Here is a 14,226-nt window from a genome sequence, read left to right as displayed (position 1 = left end):
CAAAATCTTCAAGATTTCTATTGATGTGGTCTCTCTGGACTCTTGGTGCTCCTCTTCTGGAGTCAATGTCTTCAAGATTTCACTTGACGTGGTCTCTCTGGACTCATGAGTAGCCCTACTCTGATTGTTGAGTGCTTCCGTACAAATGAGCAGAGTTCTATCAGTCTCGCTGTGATCCTGCACATCCTGTTTGTCGATTGTGATCACATTGTCACTGTTTTCACATACAGTTGGTAGCCTTACTTCGTCTTCTTGTTGCTTATGTGAGCTTGGTAGACTTTCATAGTCTGCTTGTGGTTGCTCAGGTACGGTGGGTTGATCTTCATGGTCTTGCTCATGCATGGCGTTTGCAATGGAGTGTTTGTTTGCTTCCATTTTTGAGTCTGTCAACGAGCTGTCCATGGAGGCTTGCGTCGCTTCCTCTGTGGAGTCTTTCATCGCTCTCTCTGTGGAGTCGTGCAGTGTTTTCTCTGTGGAGTCAAATTGTGCTCTCTCAACGGAGTCGTTCTGTGCTCTTTGTGTGGCATCGTCTTCTTCTTAGGTATTGCTGTTATCCAATGCCTCGACGATCTGCCATGGCATCATAGCATTGGATTCATCTACCATGTGTAGAGTCATAGAACATAGAACATAGAACAGGACAGCACAGAACAGGCCCTTCGGCCCTCGATGTTGTGCCGAACAATGATCACCCTACTTTAAACCCACGTAACCCGTATACCCATAACCCAACAATCCCCCCATTAACCTTACACTACGGGCAATTTAGCATGGCCAATCCACCTAACCCGCACATCTTTGGACTGTGGGAGGAAACCGGAGCACCCGGAGGAAACCCACGCACACACGGGGAGGATGTGCAGACTCCACACAGACAGTGACCCAGCCGGGAATCGAACCTGGGACCCTGGAGCTGTGAAGCATTGATGCTAACCACCCTGCTACCGTGAAGCCCCTTTGAGCTTTCCAACTGTGTTGCTGAAGCTGTGATCAGCATATCTGAATAACTCAGCTATGTCTGGGTAGTGTTGTTCGAAAGGCAAATCATCTTTTTTTTGTTTCGGATTTTGTATCGTTCTCTTCATCTTTTTTTGTTTCGGATTTGTTATCGTTCTCTTCACTTTGGGTGGTGCAGACTGCTTGTTCCAGAGTGTTGTGAAATATATCTTCCACTTCTGGTATAAGTTCAGGCACTGTTCTGTCTTTTGAGGTGAGAAAATTGGGTTTTACAGCTTTAAGTTTCTTGTTTTCATTTTTCAGGCATTTCCCTTTTGAGTGGGCGTGGTCAGGGTCCTCTGACATCATGGCGTTCGTGACGTCATGCGTGGGGCTCGATTGCACATGCGCAAATCAATCTTCCTTTACTCTGCGGTTTTTTGTCCACTGCGCATGCGCGCCTTGCGCATGCACGGAACCATCTTTGAATGGTGCGATCTTTTCTTTAAACTGGGCATGCGCACATCGATCTTCCTTTACTGTGCGCTTTTTTTTGTCCACTGCGCATGTGCGGCTTCGGTTTTCTGCGCATGCGCAGGAGCAGATTTTTGTCTTTTGTTCCACGGAGACTGTAAAATGTACTCAGAACCCATTTTAAATTAAATGAAAATCGCTTATTGTCACAAGTAGGCGTCAAATTAAGTTACTATTCCGGCGCCTGTTTGGGGAGGCTCTTACAGGAATCGAACTGTGCTGCTGGCCTGCCTTGGTCTGCTTTCAAAGCCAGCGATTTAGCCCTGTGCTAAACAGTCCCTACCATGGATTTCAGCGTTTTTGCTTTGTAAGACATTAAAGTTGCTTTTTTATTTCGGTCTGGACTTTTCAATCGCGATTTTCAGAGTTAACCCTTTCTGTTCTGGTTTTGATTGTTTGAGGTTTTCATCACTCATTCTCTGTGCAATTTGGTCTCTGGGCATTGGATGTTTTAAAGCAGCATTGTTACTGATGTTACAGTAATCTTCAAATTTTTTCAGTATTACTTCTAATTTGGTGCTGTCTTCACCTTTCAAGCATTTAAAGCAATTATAGGTTTTTCTAGCTTTCTGTCCGGCTGTTGTGTGTAGCAGCGCTATTTTTGTTGCGTCAGAGACTCCTTTCATATCATTTGCTACGATACATATCTCGAACATTTGTTTAAAGCTTTTCCAGTTATTACTTAAATTACTGGTTGTTTCCAGCTGTGGTGGTGGTCCAAATTGCAGTAAATCAGTGAAGTCTTCCAACGTCTTTCTTGCCATTTTGGTCTTTCTGTGTCTGCAGCTTGTGTAATCTTATAGTAAGTGTCCTGAAGCCAGCCCTGGTACCATGTGTTGTTTCTTGTGTCCTAATAAAGCTCGTCGTCATGAAGTTCAAGTAGATGCTTCATTGTGAGTTCATTTCTCTTTGGTGCTTAAACCATGCTACATCTGTGCTGCCAGTCTGTGTCTGCTACCAGCTCCCTTCCTGTGAAGTGTGCCCTGACTTCCTGTTCATGTCTGTTTTATACCTCCCGTGCTCCCTCTAGTGATTGCTCAACGGTATTGCACCTACATTGAACCTTGCTTAATATACACAAATATACAGATCACCACACCCATCTATATCCTTTTTGTTAGTCCCGGATGAATGGGAGGAAGGGAAGATTGGGGACATCTATAGGTGGTTGAGAGAGAAGGGGTCGACCCTAGTGGAAGGGATCAAATGGAAGTGGGAGGAGGAGTTGGGGATCAAGATGGGGGTAGGGACTTTGGAGTGAGCTAATGCACCGAATCAACTCAACTTCCTCTTGTGCGAAAGTAAGCCTAATACAGTTTAAGGTGGTGCATAGGGTCCATATGACTCGGAACTAAATGAGTGTTTTTTTCCCCGAGAGTAGAAGATGTGTGGGAGGAGGCCGGTGAACCATGTTCACATGTTTTGGGGGTTGGCAAGTTGGGTAGCTTTTGCGAGGCGGTGTTTGAGCATTTGTCAGGGGTTGTGGGTGTCAGGATGACGCCGGACCCAATGGTGATGATATTTTGGGGTGTCGGAGGTGTTGGAACTGCAGGAGGGGAAGGGAGCCGATGTCATGGCCTTTGCGTCTCTGATTTCCCGGCAATGGATACTGTTGAACTGGAGATCGGCTGCACCGCCAGGGGTTGCGACTTGGCTGGGAGATTTGTATGAATGCCTTTGGCTGTGTGGTATTATCATAAATGTAAGAATGTCTAGATTAGACACGAGAGTGAGCTAGAATTACAAGTATATAAGACACTGATGCTAAGCCTTGTGGGGAGAGAAGTGAAGGATTAAGCTGGAGTATAGACAGAAGAAAAGATAGTATGAGTAAGAGCAGATCATAGTTTATAATAGCATTGTGATTAGTTGTAGGTGAGTGTAGATTATATGTTAATTATCAACTGTGTATTATTTAGGAATAAGTGTCGAATCCAAATTAGTAGTGTTAATAAATTTATAGCTTTGTTCAAGTTAAAGCTATTTTATGGTCTTTGTGAACACTTCGCCAACCAACCTGAATTTAGCAAAACAAAGAACACCGCAGACTGGAGAAGATAAGGGGGTCGGAGGAAGGGTTTTACGTGTATTGTGTAGCCATCTGGGATGGCCACTTACAAAGGGAAATATGGCCACTTGCAAAGAATCACAGGAAATATGGCCAATGCAGGATCCAGACGAACTCAGAGCTAGGTGTGTATTTGCCACGAGCTAACCAGACACTATCAAAACCCCCAGCCGATTTGCATTCTAATGGCCCATTTCTCCAGAAGAAAAGACCTGTACTCAGGTATCAGATACAGATACAGACACATCGGTGCCACTCCGTTCAACCAGGAAGCCCAAACACCAAGGTCAATGACCACTCAGGACACGGACAGCCATCAGGCACCCGCCCCTTTATTGGCTAAAATCAAAGGCAGTATCGAAGCCTGCCGAATTATTGGGTCCAAAGCTAAGAACCGCGCAAAAGAGCGTGAAACCCCAAAAGGGATAAAGAGAAACACTGCCATGTGTTCAGTCTCTCTTGGCCCCGGCCTATGGCTGAAACCAATTGCAGCATCACAACCAGAAGCAAGTTCAAGATCAATGACCGTTACCAGACGGATGAGCCCAGCAGAAACAAAGTCACTTCTCCAGACCCAGCCACGCAAGATCCGATCAAAGGCCTTGTTCCTCTGCATAAAGCCGGGTGCCTGAAGTTAAGTACAAGTTGTTGTAGTGTTGGGTGTAATTTAGCTTGTCGTGTTTTATGTTGCATGTCGAAGTAATTCTTGTGTGTAAATAAACTATTATTGAACTTTAACTAACTAACTGGATGTTTGGTCTTTTATCGATAGCCGGTAAAACCTTGTGGTGGTATAATTTGACACCTAGCGACTCTGAATCAGGCTCATCCACGCAGAAGAAGAGGTAGCATTCATCCTACGCTTAGCCTTGCACCACAGACTCCAATCTATTTACCCCCTAGTTTGTCCTCCTACTTACACTTAATCCTTGACACTTGCTCCCCAAGCCACCCACATATATCTCCAATCCTATCCTTTCCGGACACTTCTGGGAGTAGCAATTGCTCCAACAGGGTGTACCCTGACACATGGGAAATGCCCTCCACTCCTTTCTTGCAAAATCCCGCACCTGCATTTACTTAAATTCACTCCCCCTTGGCAACTCAAATCTCTCATCCAAACCTGCAAACTGCACTTCCAAATCTAAGTCCCTCACCTTCTTCAGCCCCACTTTCCTCCATTTCCCATACATTCCATCTATCTCCCTGGCTTAAACCTATGGGCGGGATTCTCCCTTTAGGGAACTAAATCCCTCCACCCAACAGAAAAAGGGCAAGAATCACTCCGGACTTTGTCCTCGAAGGTCCGGGGTGATTCTCCGTTTTCCAGCAGAGGCCACAGCATGCACCCCGCAGCTCTGGCGGCTGCAAGTGGGTCCGAGCATGCATGCGGCCCACCTCGGCCCGGGCACCGCCGACATGGCGGAATCACACAGCCGGCCCGCACGGAGGAAGGTAGGTCCATCCTTAATCGCGGGCCTGGCCACCGCTGAGGCCGCCCCCCCCCCCCGAGTCAGATATCCCCCCCCCCCCCCCCCCCCCCAACCAGGACTGCCACCGCAGCCGCGGGTCCCAGTGGCTGGTACCACATGTAAACCACGCCGGTGAGTGGTGTGGTCGGCCAGTCGACCGCGGAGAATCAGCGTGGGTGCCTGTTCCAACAGCCCCCTACCGGCGCCTCATCGACCGTGCGCGCGGGACCGGCGTGAACGGCTATTCTCCGCCCCCGCACCAGGCGCAGTTCCAGTGCAGAGGTCGGAGAATCCCGCCCAAGGTTCCTGCACAGTGGCGTAAACACCGACATCCCCTCCAATTTAAAGTGTCTCCTCAGTCAGTTCCACATCTTAACTGTCGATTACCACCGGGCTCTCTGTGTATTTCCCCAGAGCAAATGGTGGAGGAGCCAGGACCATGGCTTTCAGGCTCGATCCCCTGCAGGACTCCTCCTCCATCCTAACCCACTCTGCCTCCCCCTCTCCACACCCCAACATCGCTTCACCTTCTCTACGTTTGCTGCCCAATAATAATGTAGCAGGTTCGGGAACCCCCCTTTCTGTCTCTGCCTCACCAGCAGAGTGCCTCTTTACCCTCGGCACCTTCCCTGCCTTTATAAACTCTGAAATCACTGTCTCCAATTTCCGAAAGAAGGTCTTCAGGGGAAAGATCGGGAGGGCCTGAAAAATAAACAAGAACCTTGGTAACACATTCATTTTACCAACCCGTATCCTCCCTGTCAATGTCAGATGCAGTGTGTTCCATCTCTTAAAGCCCTCTCTAATCTCCTCCACCAACATTGTCAAATTCCACTTATGCATAATAGCCCATTCCCTTGTCACCTTTATCCCCACATTTCTAAACCTTTCCCAAACTACCTTAAATGGTAGCACCCCTATATTGACCCTTAGCCCCGCCGCGTTCACCTCAAATATCTTGCTCTTTCCAACATTCAATTTATATCCCGAGAAGTCTCCAAACCTTTCCAGTATTTCCATGATCCTACCCATATTCGCCAGCGATCCGACACAAACAACAGTTCGCCCGAGTTCAGTGATATCCGGCGTTCTCTACTCTCCCTCACAATCCCCCACCACTCCACTGACCCCTAAGGGCCATCGCCATGGGTTCAATCGCTAGCGCAAATAACAACGCCGACAGTGGACACCCCTTTCTCGTACCTGTGTGCAGCCCAAAACTTTGTGAGCTCGTTCCATTCATGATTACACATGCACCTGAGCCATATATAACAAGAGCACCCACGCTGAGAACTTAGATCCAAATCCAAATCTATCCAAAATTTCACCGATCTGCATACATGGAAGCAACAACCTCCAACCTACCCCCACCTCCCCTGACGGTATTATTGTCACATTCAATAGCTTCCTGATATTACTGGAGAGCTGCCTTTCTTTACAAAGCCATTTGTTCCTCTGCCAACACCCCTGGTACACATTCCCGCCATCAACTTAGCCAGCACATTCAACAGCGAGATAGGCCGAGATGGCCCACACTCCAGCGGAACGTTCCCCTTTTTCGGGATTAATGTAATCGTCACCTACGTTAATGTCTCTGGCAGCTCTCCTTTCTCCAATGCTTCATTAAACATCCCCAATGAGTGTGGTGCTAATTCTGTTGCAAACGCCTTGTTGAACTCCGTCTTAAAGTCATCTGGCCCCAGAGCTTTCCCTGACTTCATTCCTCAAAACTATCAATCACCTCTCTCAGACTAGTAGCTTCCCCAATGCTTGCCTCCTCTCTTCCTCCAACCTCGGAAACTCCAAGCCACCCAGGAACCATCCCATGTCCCTTTCCTTTCCACCTGGCGTCACCCTATCTAACTTCTCGCAGTATCCCCGGAAGGTCTAATTTATCTACCCTGCCTCTGATACTACTTCTCCCCTCTCCGTTCTTACTGTTAAAACTTTCCTGGACGCAGCCTGCCTCCTCAGCTAGTGGGCCAGCATACGGTTTGCCTGTAATGTTCTTGTCAGATGGCCTGATTTATATTACAAGAGCACTTGTAGCTAAAGCTATAAATGATTTATTAATATTAACTGTGGGTCAAATATATACAAAGCAACAGATGAATAATTATATGATCATGCGCAAGCAACCTCTCTCTTCCATCTCTCCAGTCAGTCTGAGGTCACCTGACCCTAACATTCACTTATATACTAATGAGACTCCTAGTGGTCTGTTGGGGAATAACAACACATGATGTCACTGCATTCCATTTCCTTTGAAGGAATTAATTAATACATTATCATCAGTATATTTATATGAGGTGTCACGAGCCGATGAGTCTAACGGTATGAATGTTTAAAAATGTTTTTTTAAAACTGGTTTAACAAATATGTTTATGCAACAACAGCAAGCACAGTCTGTACAAACAGTCCAATTCTGCAAATTGAGTTAATCATGTGTTCCTCTGACTCTGATTTATCTTCTCAAAGTTTGACCTTGCTACTCAGAACTTGTAAGATTGAATGTTCTTCATGAAATTCTCATGCTCAGGAACTGCTGAACTATCTGACACTGCAGCAGATGTTGATTCTGACGTAGATTCGTCATCCATCACGTTGTTGTAAAAGTCTTCTCTGGTTTTCAAGAGTGCGCGACGATTTCTTCTTAGAACCAACCCATCCTCTGTTTACATTATAGGAGCAAGGTGCTACTTCTTCAAGTACAATGGCTTTTCTTGACCAATTGCCTGAATCCTTTACTCTCACAATGTCATCACTACTCAGAGGTAGTAAAGTTCTAGACACTCTATCGTAGAACTGCTTTTGTTTTGCTTTAATGTTTTGCATTTACTGCAGTAACACTGCATTCTCCTCCTTCTTTTCCAAGTATGGAAGTGTGGTCCGCAAACTTCTATCCATGAGTAACTCTGCTGGCGATCTACCATGTGACAATGGGGATGCTCTGTAACTCAGTAGTGCGAGATATGGATCAGATTGGCTGTCCATTGCTTTCTTCAACAATTGCTGAATAAAATGTACTCTTTTTGTGGCTTTTCCATTGGCTTGTGGGTACAATGGACTCAATGTGATGTAATTAAAATCATAGTGACTGCAAAGTGATGCCACTCTTTACAGCTAAAACAAGGTCCGTTGTCACTCACGACGACTTGAGGATATCCGTGACTTGAAAAAATTAACTTGGTACGCAGTATTACACTGCTTGCCGTTGTGCTTGACAATTCGGGATAGTTTGAAAAGTAATTTATGATCATTAAATAATCTTTCCCTCATAGGTGATAGCTACTTTCTGCCATGGTGCTGTAGGTAAATCAGATATTTGCATAGGTTCTCTTGTTTGCTTTCAACAATGCATCTGGCATGTGTCACAACTGACCATCCTGTCAATATCCTGGATTATACATGGCCAGTAAACAGAGTCTCAAGCTCTCAGTTTACACTTCTCAATCCTGAGATGTCCTTCATGTATCCTCTTTAGTACATCCTTGTGAAGAGATTGAGGTATAACTATAGTGTTCAAATAAAGCACCACTCCTTAAATGATGCTGAGTTCAGATCTTATATTGTAGAACTCCATACATTGACCTCTGGGCCAGTGTGAGTTGATGTTCCTCCTAACCTCTGGAAGAGTTTGATCCTTATAGTCTCTTCTTGGATCTCACGTAGTTTTGCATCTGATACTGGTAATAATGTGGAAATAAGATTGGCATGCAGATCTACATCTTCAGCAATTTTGCAACTAATATTTTGTATTGGCACTCTCGATAATGCATCTGCAAAGAAAAAATATTTGCCTGGCGTGTAGATGAGATTGAAGTCATAGCGTTGTAACTTTATCAACCTCTGAATGCATGGAGATGTCTGGTTGAGATTTGTTTTGATTTTGTTAACCAAAGGACGCTGATCTTTCTCAATTGTGAAAGTTGGAAGCCCATAGACGTAATTGTGAAATTTCTCCAAGCTCACAACTAAACCTAGGCATTCTTTTTGATTTGAGCATACCTCTGCTCTGTTGTCATCATGGATTGTGATGCATAAGCGACTGGTTTCCAATCGTCATGCTTGAGTTGCAGAAGAATTGCTCCTAGACCATCTTTGGACATGTCTGTTGACACTTTAATCTGCCTAGATGGGTCAAAAAGGGTGAGAACTGGTGTGGTGGTTAGTGAAGTCTTGATCTTCTTCCGCTCTTGCTCATGTTTCTCAGACCAAGTGAAATCCGTTATCTTGTGCAGCAGATCACGTAGATGTGTTTTTTTTGCTGACAGGTTTGGAATGAATTTCCCTCTAAAATTGATCATGCCCATGACTCTGAAGATGGCTTTCTTGTTGTATGGTTTTGGCATGTTGAGAAATGCTTGGATTTTGTCCTTGTCAGGTTCAATGCCAAGAGATGGGAGCTTGACACCTAGGAATGTGACCTCAGTTACTCCGAATTGGCACTTTTGCTTGTTGAGCTTCAACCCATTTCTCCTGATGCTCTATGGAACTTTACGCAACCTCGTATTGTGCTCTTCTATGGCGAAGCCGCAAACGATGATATCATCCATGTACACACGTCCACCTTCGATGCCTTCGATTATGTGCTCCACGGCATGGTTAAAAATATCTGATGCCTAAATTAGGCCAAATGGCATTCTCAGAAAACAGTACCATCCGAATGGCGTATTCAAAGTGCAGTATTTTGTACTTTGTTTCTCTAGCTTTAGTTGCCAGAAACCTTGAGATGGGTCATGTTTCGTAAAGAATTGTGCACCAGCCGTGTCAGATGTGATTTCCTCACGTTTTGTTATTTGGTAATGTTCTCTTTTGATATTCTCGTTAAGATCTTTAGGATTCATGCATATGCGAATATCGCCATTTTTTTCTTTACGCAAACCATGGAGTTTACCCAGTTGGTAGGTTCTTCTATCTTTCTGATTACTTTTGTTTTTGTCATTCTATCGAACTCATCTTTGAGGCAATCCCTAAGAGGTGCAGGTACTCTTCTTGGAGCCTGTATCACAGGTTTCGCATCCTCTTTGAGTTGTATCTTGGAGGTGAATTTGTTGATAATGTTCTCAGAATCGTTGCATCATCCAATCCTTTGTGGATGCTATAAACCAACTGCCCTCGGATACAATTTAGATTGGGACAGAATAAACTTTGTTCTTCACCACCACACTCAGGTCACAAGCATCATAACATTTAATGCTTGAACCGTTATAATCTCTCAGAGATATTTTGTGATTTCCTCTAATCGGCTGAATTTTTTGATGTTTTAAATCAGTCATGTTGATTAAATTGGCTTTTGCACCAGTGTCTAACTTCAATTGGACCACTGTACTGTTCACTTCAAATGGTAGCGGCCATTTGTCCTCGTCAAATGGAGTATCAGTTTGCATTTTTTTAAGTGCTGGAGAATTCATTGATGTGTCCAAAAAAATATTCTTCTCTATTATTACTCCCACAAACAATAATGTTTCATCACTGTTGACTGACCTGGGCAAAGTAATTTTATCGTTGCATCTGGAACAGAACTTGCAAAATGCTGGACACCACATTAATTTGTGTCTTTGATCACATCTTTTCCACAGAAATACTTCATCCTGATCTTTAACCTGTTTGTTGGTGTACGAGGAGCTGCAGGACCTTTCCTGTCTTTTTTGGAGGTCTTCCGCCTTTTTGGAAAAAGGGCGGCAACTTTTTCTCCACGAAGATGCCGCCATTACTGAGAAACATTTTAGAATGCTGTGCTATTAGCTCGTGAGCCTGACAATTCTCAACTGTTTGTTCAAAAGACAGTTACAATTCCCTCAGCAACCATTCCCTCAGCTTATTTTCATTCACACCAAACACAATCTGGTTCCAAATCATGGAAGATTCCACTGCAGAAAAATTACAGGTTTTAGCTTTTAACTTTAAATCAATGATGAAATAATCTATGGACTCCCCAGACTTCTATAGATGTGATCTAAACACAAAGCGTTCATAAATGTCATTCTTTCTGGGGCTGCATTGTGCATGAAATCTTCGAATTACTTAGTTAAAATCTTTACTATCTTTATAGTTTGAAAATGTAAACGTTTAAAACACAACAATTGCTTCTGGCCCTGCCGCTGTTAGGAGCATCGCTACCTTATGTGAATCTGATTGATCTTCTAAATTTACTGCAGTAAGAAACAGATTAAATTGTTGCTTTTGTTGTCCACATTACCATGAAGTCTGAGACTCATTGGTGTCTTCAAGGACTCCATTCTTGCAGTCTGCAAAATCTTCAAATCTCTGTGGACCTCATGGCAGGCTTTTTTTTCTGTGTTTAATACCATCTAGCCCTGGTACCATGTAATGTGCTTGTCATATGGCCTGATCTATATTACAAGAAAACTTGTCGCTTTTGATTTGATTTATTCTCACATGTACCTGAGTATAGTGAAAAGTATTTTTCTGCGGCTGAGGAATGTACGCACTACATACATAGTAGACACAAGAATAATCAAAGGGGACATTGACAAATGGTGCATCGACAAATTAGTGATTAGTTACAGTGTGCAACAAGGGGTCAAACAAAGCAAACAAAGCAAATACATGAGCAAGAGCAGCATAGGGTGTCATGAATAGTGTTCTTACAGGGAACAGATCAGTCCGAGGGGGAGTTGTTGAGGAGTCTTGTAGCTTTGGGGAAGAATCTGTTCCTATGTCTGGATGTGCGCGTCTTCAGACTTCTGTATCTTCTGCCTAATGGAAGGGTCTAAAGAGGGCAAAGCCTGGCTGGGAGGGGCCTCTGATAATGCTATCTGCCTTCCTGAGGCAGCAAGAGGTGTATACAGAATCAATGTGGTGGTGGCAAGTTTCGCATTGGGCTGAGTTCACCACAGTCTGCAGTTTCTTGTGATCTTGGACTGAACAGTTGCCATACCAGGCTGTGATGCAGCCGGATAGGATGCCCTCTATCGCACATCTGTAGAATTTTGTGACAGTCGATGCAGACATGCCAAATTTCTTTAGCTTCTACAGGGAGTAGAGACATTGTTGGGCTTTCTTGACTGTTGGATTAACGTGAGTGGACCAGGACAGACTGTTGGTGATGGTGACCGCCAGAAAGTTAAAGCGATCAACCATCTCCACTTCGGAGCCATTGCTGCAGACAAGAGTGTATGTCATGCTGCGCTTCCTGAAGTTGATGATCAGTCCCTTGGTCTTTCCAACATTTAGAGAGAGGTTGTTTTCAGTGCACCATGCAACCAAGTGATTTATCTCCCTCCTGTAATCTGATAGCTATAGTTTATAGCCAAAGCTATAAATGATTTATTAACATTAACTGTGGGTAAACTGTACACAAAACAACAGATGAATAACAGTAAGATCAAGCAGAAGCAAACTCTCTCTTCGGCTTCCTCCAGCAAGTCTGAGGGGGTCACCTGACTCTAACATTTACTTATATACTAATGAGACTCCGAGTGGCCAGTCGGTGAATTACAACACAACCATGATATCACTACAGATATCACAAGCACCTGACTTTCAATTAGGGGACACACAGATCGGTATCTTGTTTCCTGTTCAAGCTTTTGTCCATTGGACAATTCCCTCCGCTCCAGACCATGATGGTGTTTGATCCTTTCGACTGAGCAATAATGACCCCAAATCCAGGGTCATCACCAAGTTGGAGACCGAGGAGATTAATTTCAGAACTGTTATAGCCTGCCTGATTATTATTGACTGGAGACTATTGGCAATCCCACAATCCTTAGTGAGTTTGAGCTCCCCCAATGAGTGGGGGCAGCGAAATCATCATTAGCAGAGTCACCTGCATAAATAGAGCTGGCCAGTGTGAAACCAGCTCAAGGAGACATCAGTGGTGGAGTACTGCTGCTGTTGTATATATGTAATTGTAAATAAAGTTATTTCCTTTGATTTTACAAACTTGTGCTGGATTCTTTGTGGCCCTCACAAAAAGAACTTTAAACCAGTGAGGTACCAAATCCCCAAACACGTTCTCATCTCATTCCCACAAAACAATCCTGAATTATCCATTAGTTGTGAAATGTGGGAACATTCTGTGGTTCAGATTATTGCTCGAGAAATGAAAATTCTTTCACTGGTAATGAATCTTTGTTACAGATTGTCAAATCTTTTTAAATTCCCGCTTTGTCTCCTTCACCCTGTCACCATGGAATTAGATTGAACAACATTTCATTGTAGTGTCTTGTTCAGCAAAATGCATCCAAACCATTGAAAAGTATATTGTTATCATTATTGTACAGGTGGGTGCGGAAGTTCAGATGGTGTATGCTGGAGTTCGGGTGAAGTATAAAATCTCCAGTTTGCCTCAGAGAGCTGTTGTCACTCATTTGAAGAACAAAACCACAATCCAGGTAATGGAGCTAAAATACTCCATCTGAATCTGCAATGGTATGGATTCCACACAGTCAGTGTTTATATTTGTTATTGAGTTTGTGTTTAATATTCATTATTTTTCACTCTTTATCTATAACCTGCTGATTTTACAGTGTTTCTGGAGTGGCTGCTACTAAAGACAACTCAAGTTACTCTTTAATTCATGGGGTTCAAGAGAACAAAGACTTAATTTTTCAAACTTCCTGACAGCAGCTGAGTATATCTGAGTTCTTCCAGTGCATCTCCTTCCATTGACCATGGAAATGTGTGTTTACCCATCAAGCACCAATATGCAGGAGCATATTATTGAGCCAGAAATCTTGATAACACCCTGTTTAGAGTCAGGATTTTATTGAATTTAAAGGGGGAGACAGGGGTCTCAGTATTAACAGGGAGGGTGCAGGGGACCCCAGTGCTGGGTAAAGAATCTGACAAGGCCGGGGATATGGGGGTCTTGCTGATTAAATAATTCTGTGCAGAATCCCCACTGACTGCCGACCAGACTGACTGCCTTGTTTGTCATGAGACAGTGTGTCTGGGGGCAGGGGGTACCCCAAAGAGACGCTGGTGAACCCCCTCTGTGATTCCCAGGTAAGGATTGCCCGAGAATTAAATGGGAAAATCAGACTCCTTTTGACAATTGCCCTGCGCCAGGGAACATCTGAAAACTTCAGGGGTGCGAATCTCCGTTCCTGAGATTAAGTGTTGATGCCAGGGCAAATTCTTGGACTTCTACGACAGCAAAACTGGCGCTGCATCTGGACCGATTCAACGACCATGAAGGGACTAGCTCCGGTGCCACGTAGGACACAATCGATTCCAATGGGAAAT

General features: G+C 44.2%; 1 protein-coding gene across 1 annotated transcript in view; it reads left to right on the top strand.

The window, feature by feature from the left end:
* Positions 1-14,226, top strand: part of LOC119971421 (adhesion G-protein coupled receptor G2-like) — a 271,187-nt gene that overhangs the window by 105,417 nt on the left and 151,544 nt on the right. Inside the window, exon 4 of the mRNA XM_038806912.1 lies at positions 13,263-13,373. Within this exon, the coding sequence (XP_038662840.1) occupies positions 13,263-13,373 (111 nt within the window). The remainder of the gene's footprint in view (positions 1-13,262; positions 13,374-14,226) is intronic.

This window comes from Scyliorhinus canicula, chromosome 9 (genome assembly GCF_902713615.1).
Source record: "Scyliorhinus canicula chromosome 9, sScyCan1.1, whole genome shotgun sequence".
In the NCBI taxonomy this organism is placed as follows: Eukaryota; Metazoa; Chordata; class Chondrichthyes; order Carcharhiniformes; family Scyliorhinidae; genus Scyliorhinus; species Scyliorhinus canicula.
This window is presented reverse-complemented; position numbering and strand designations above follow the sequence as displayed.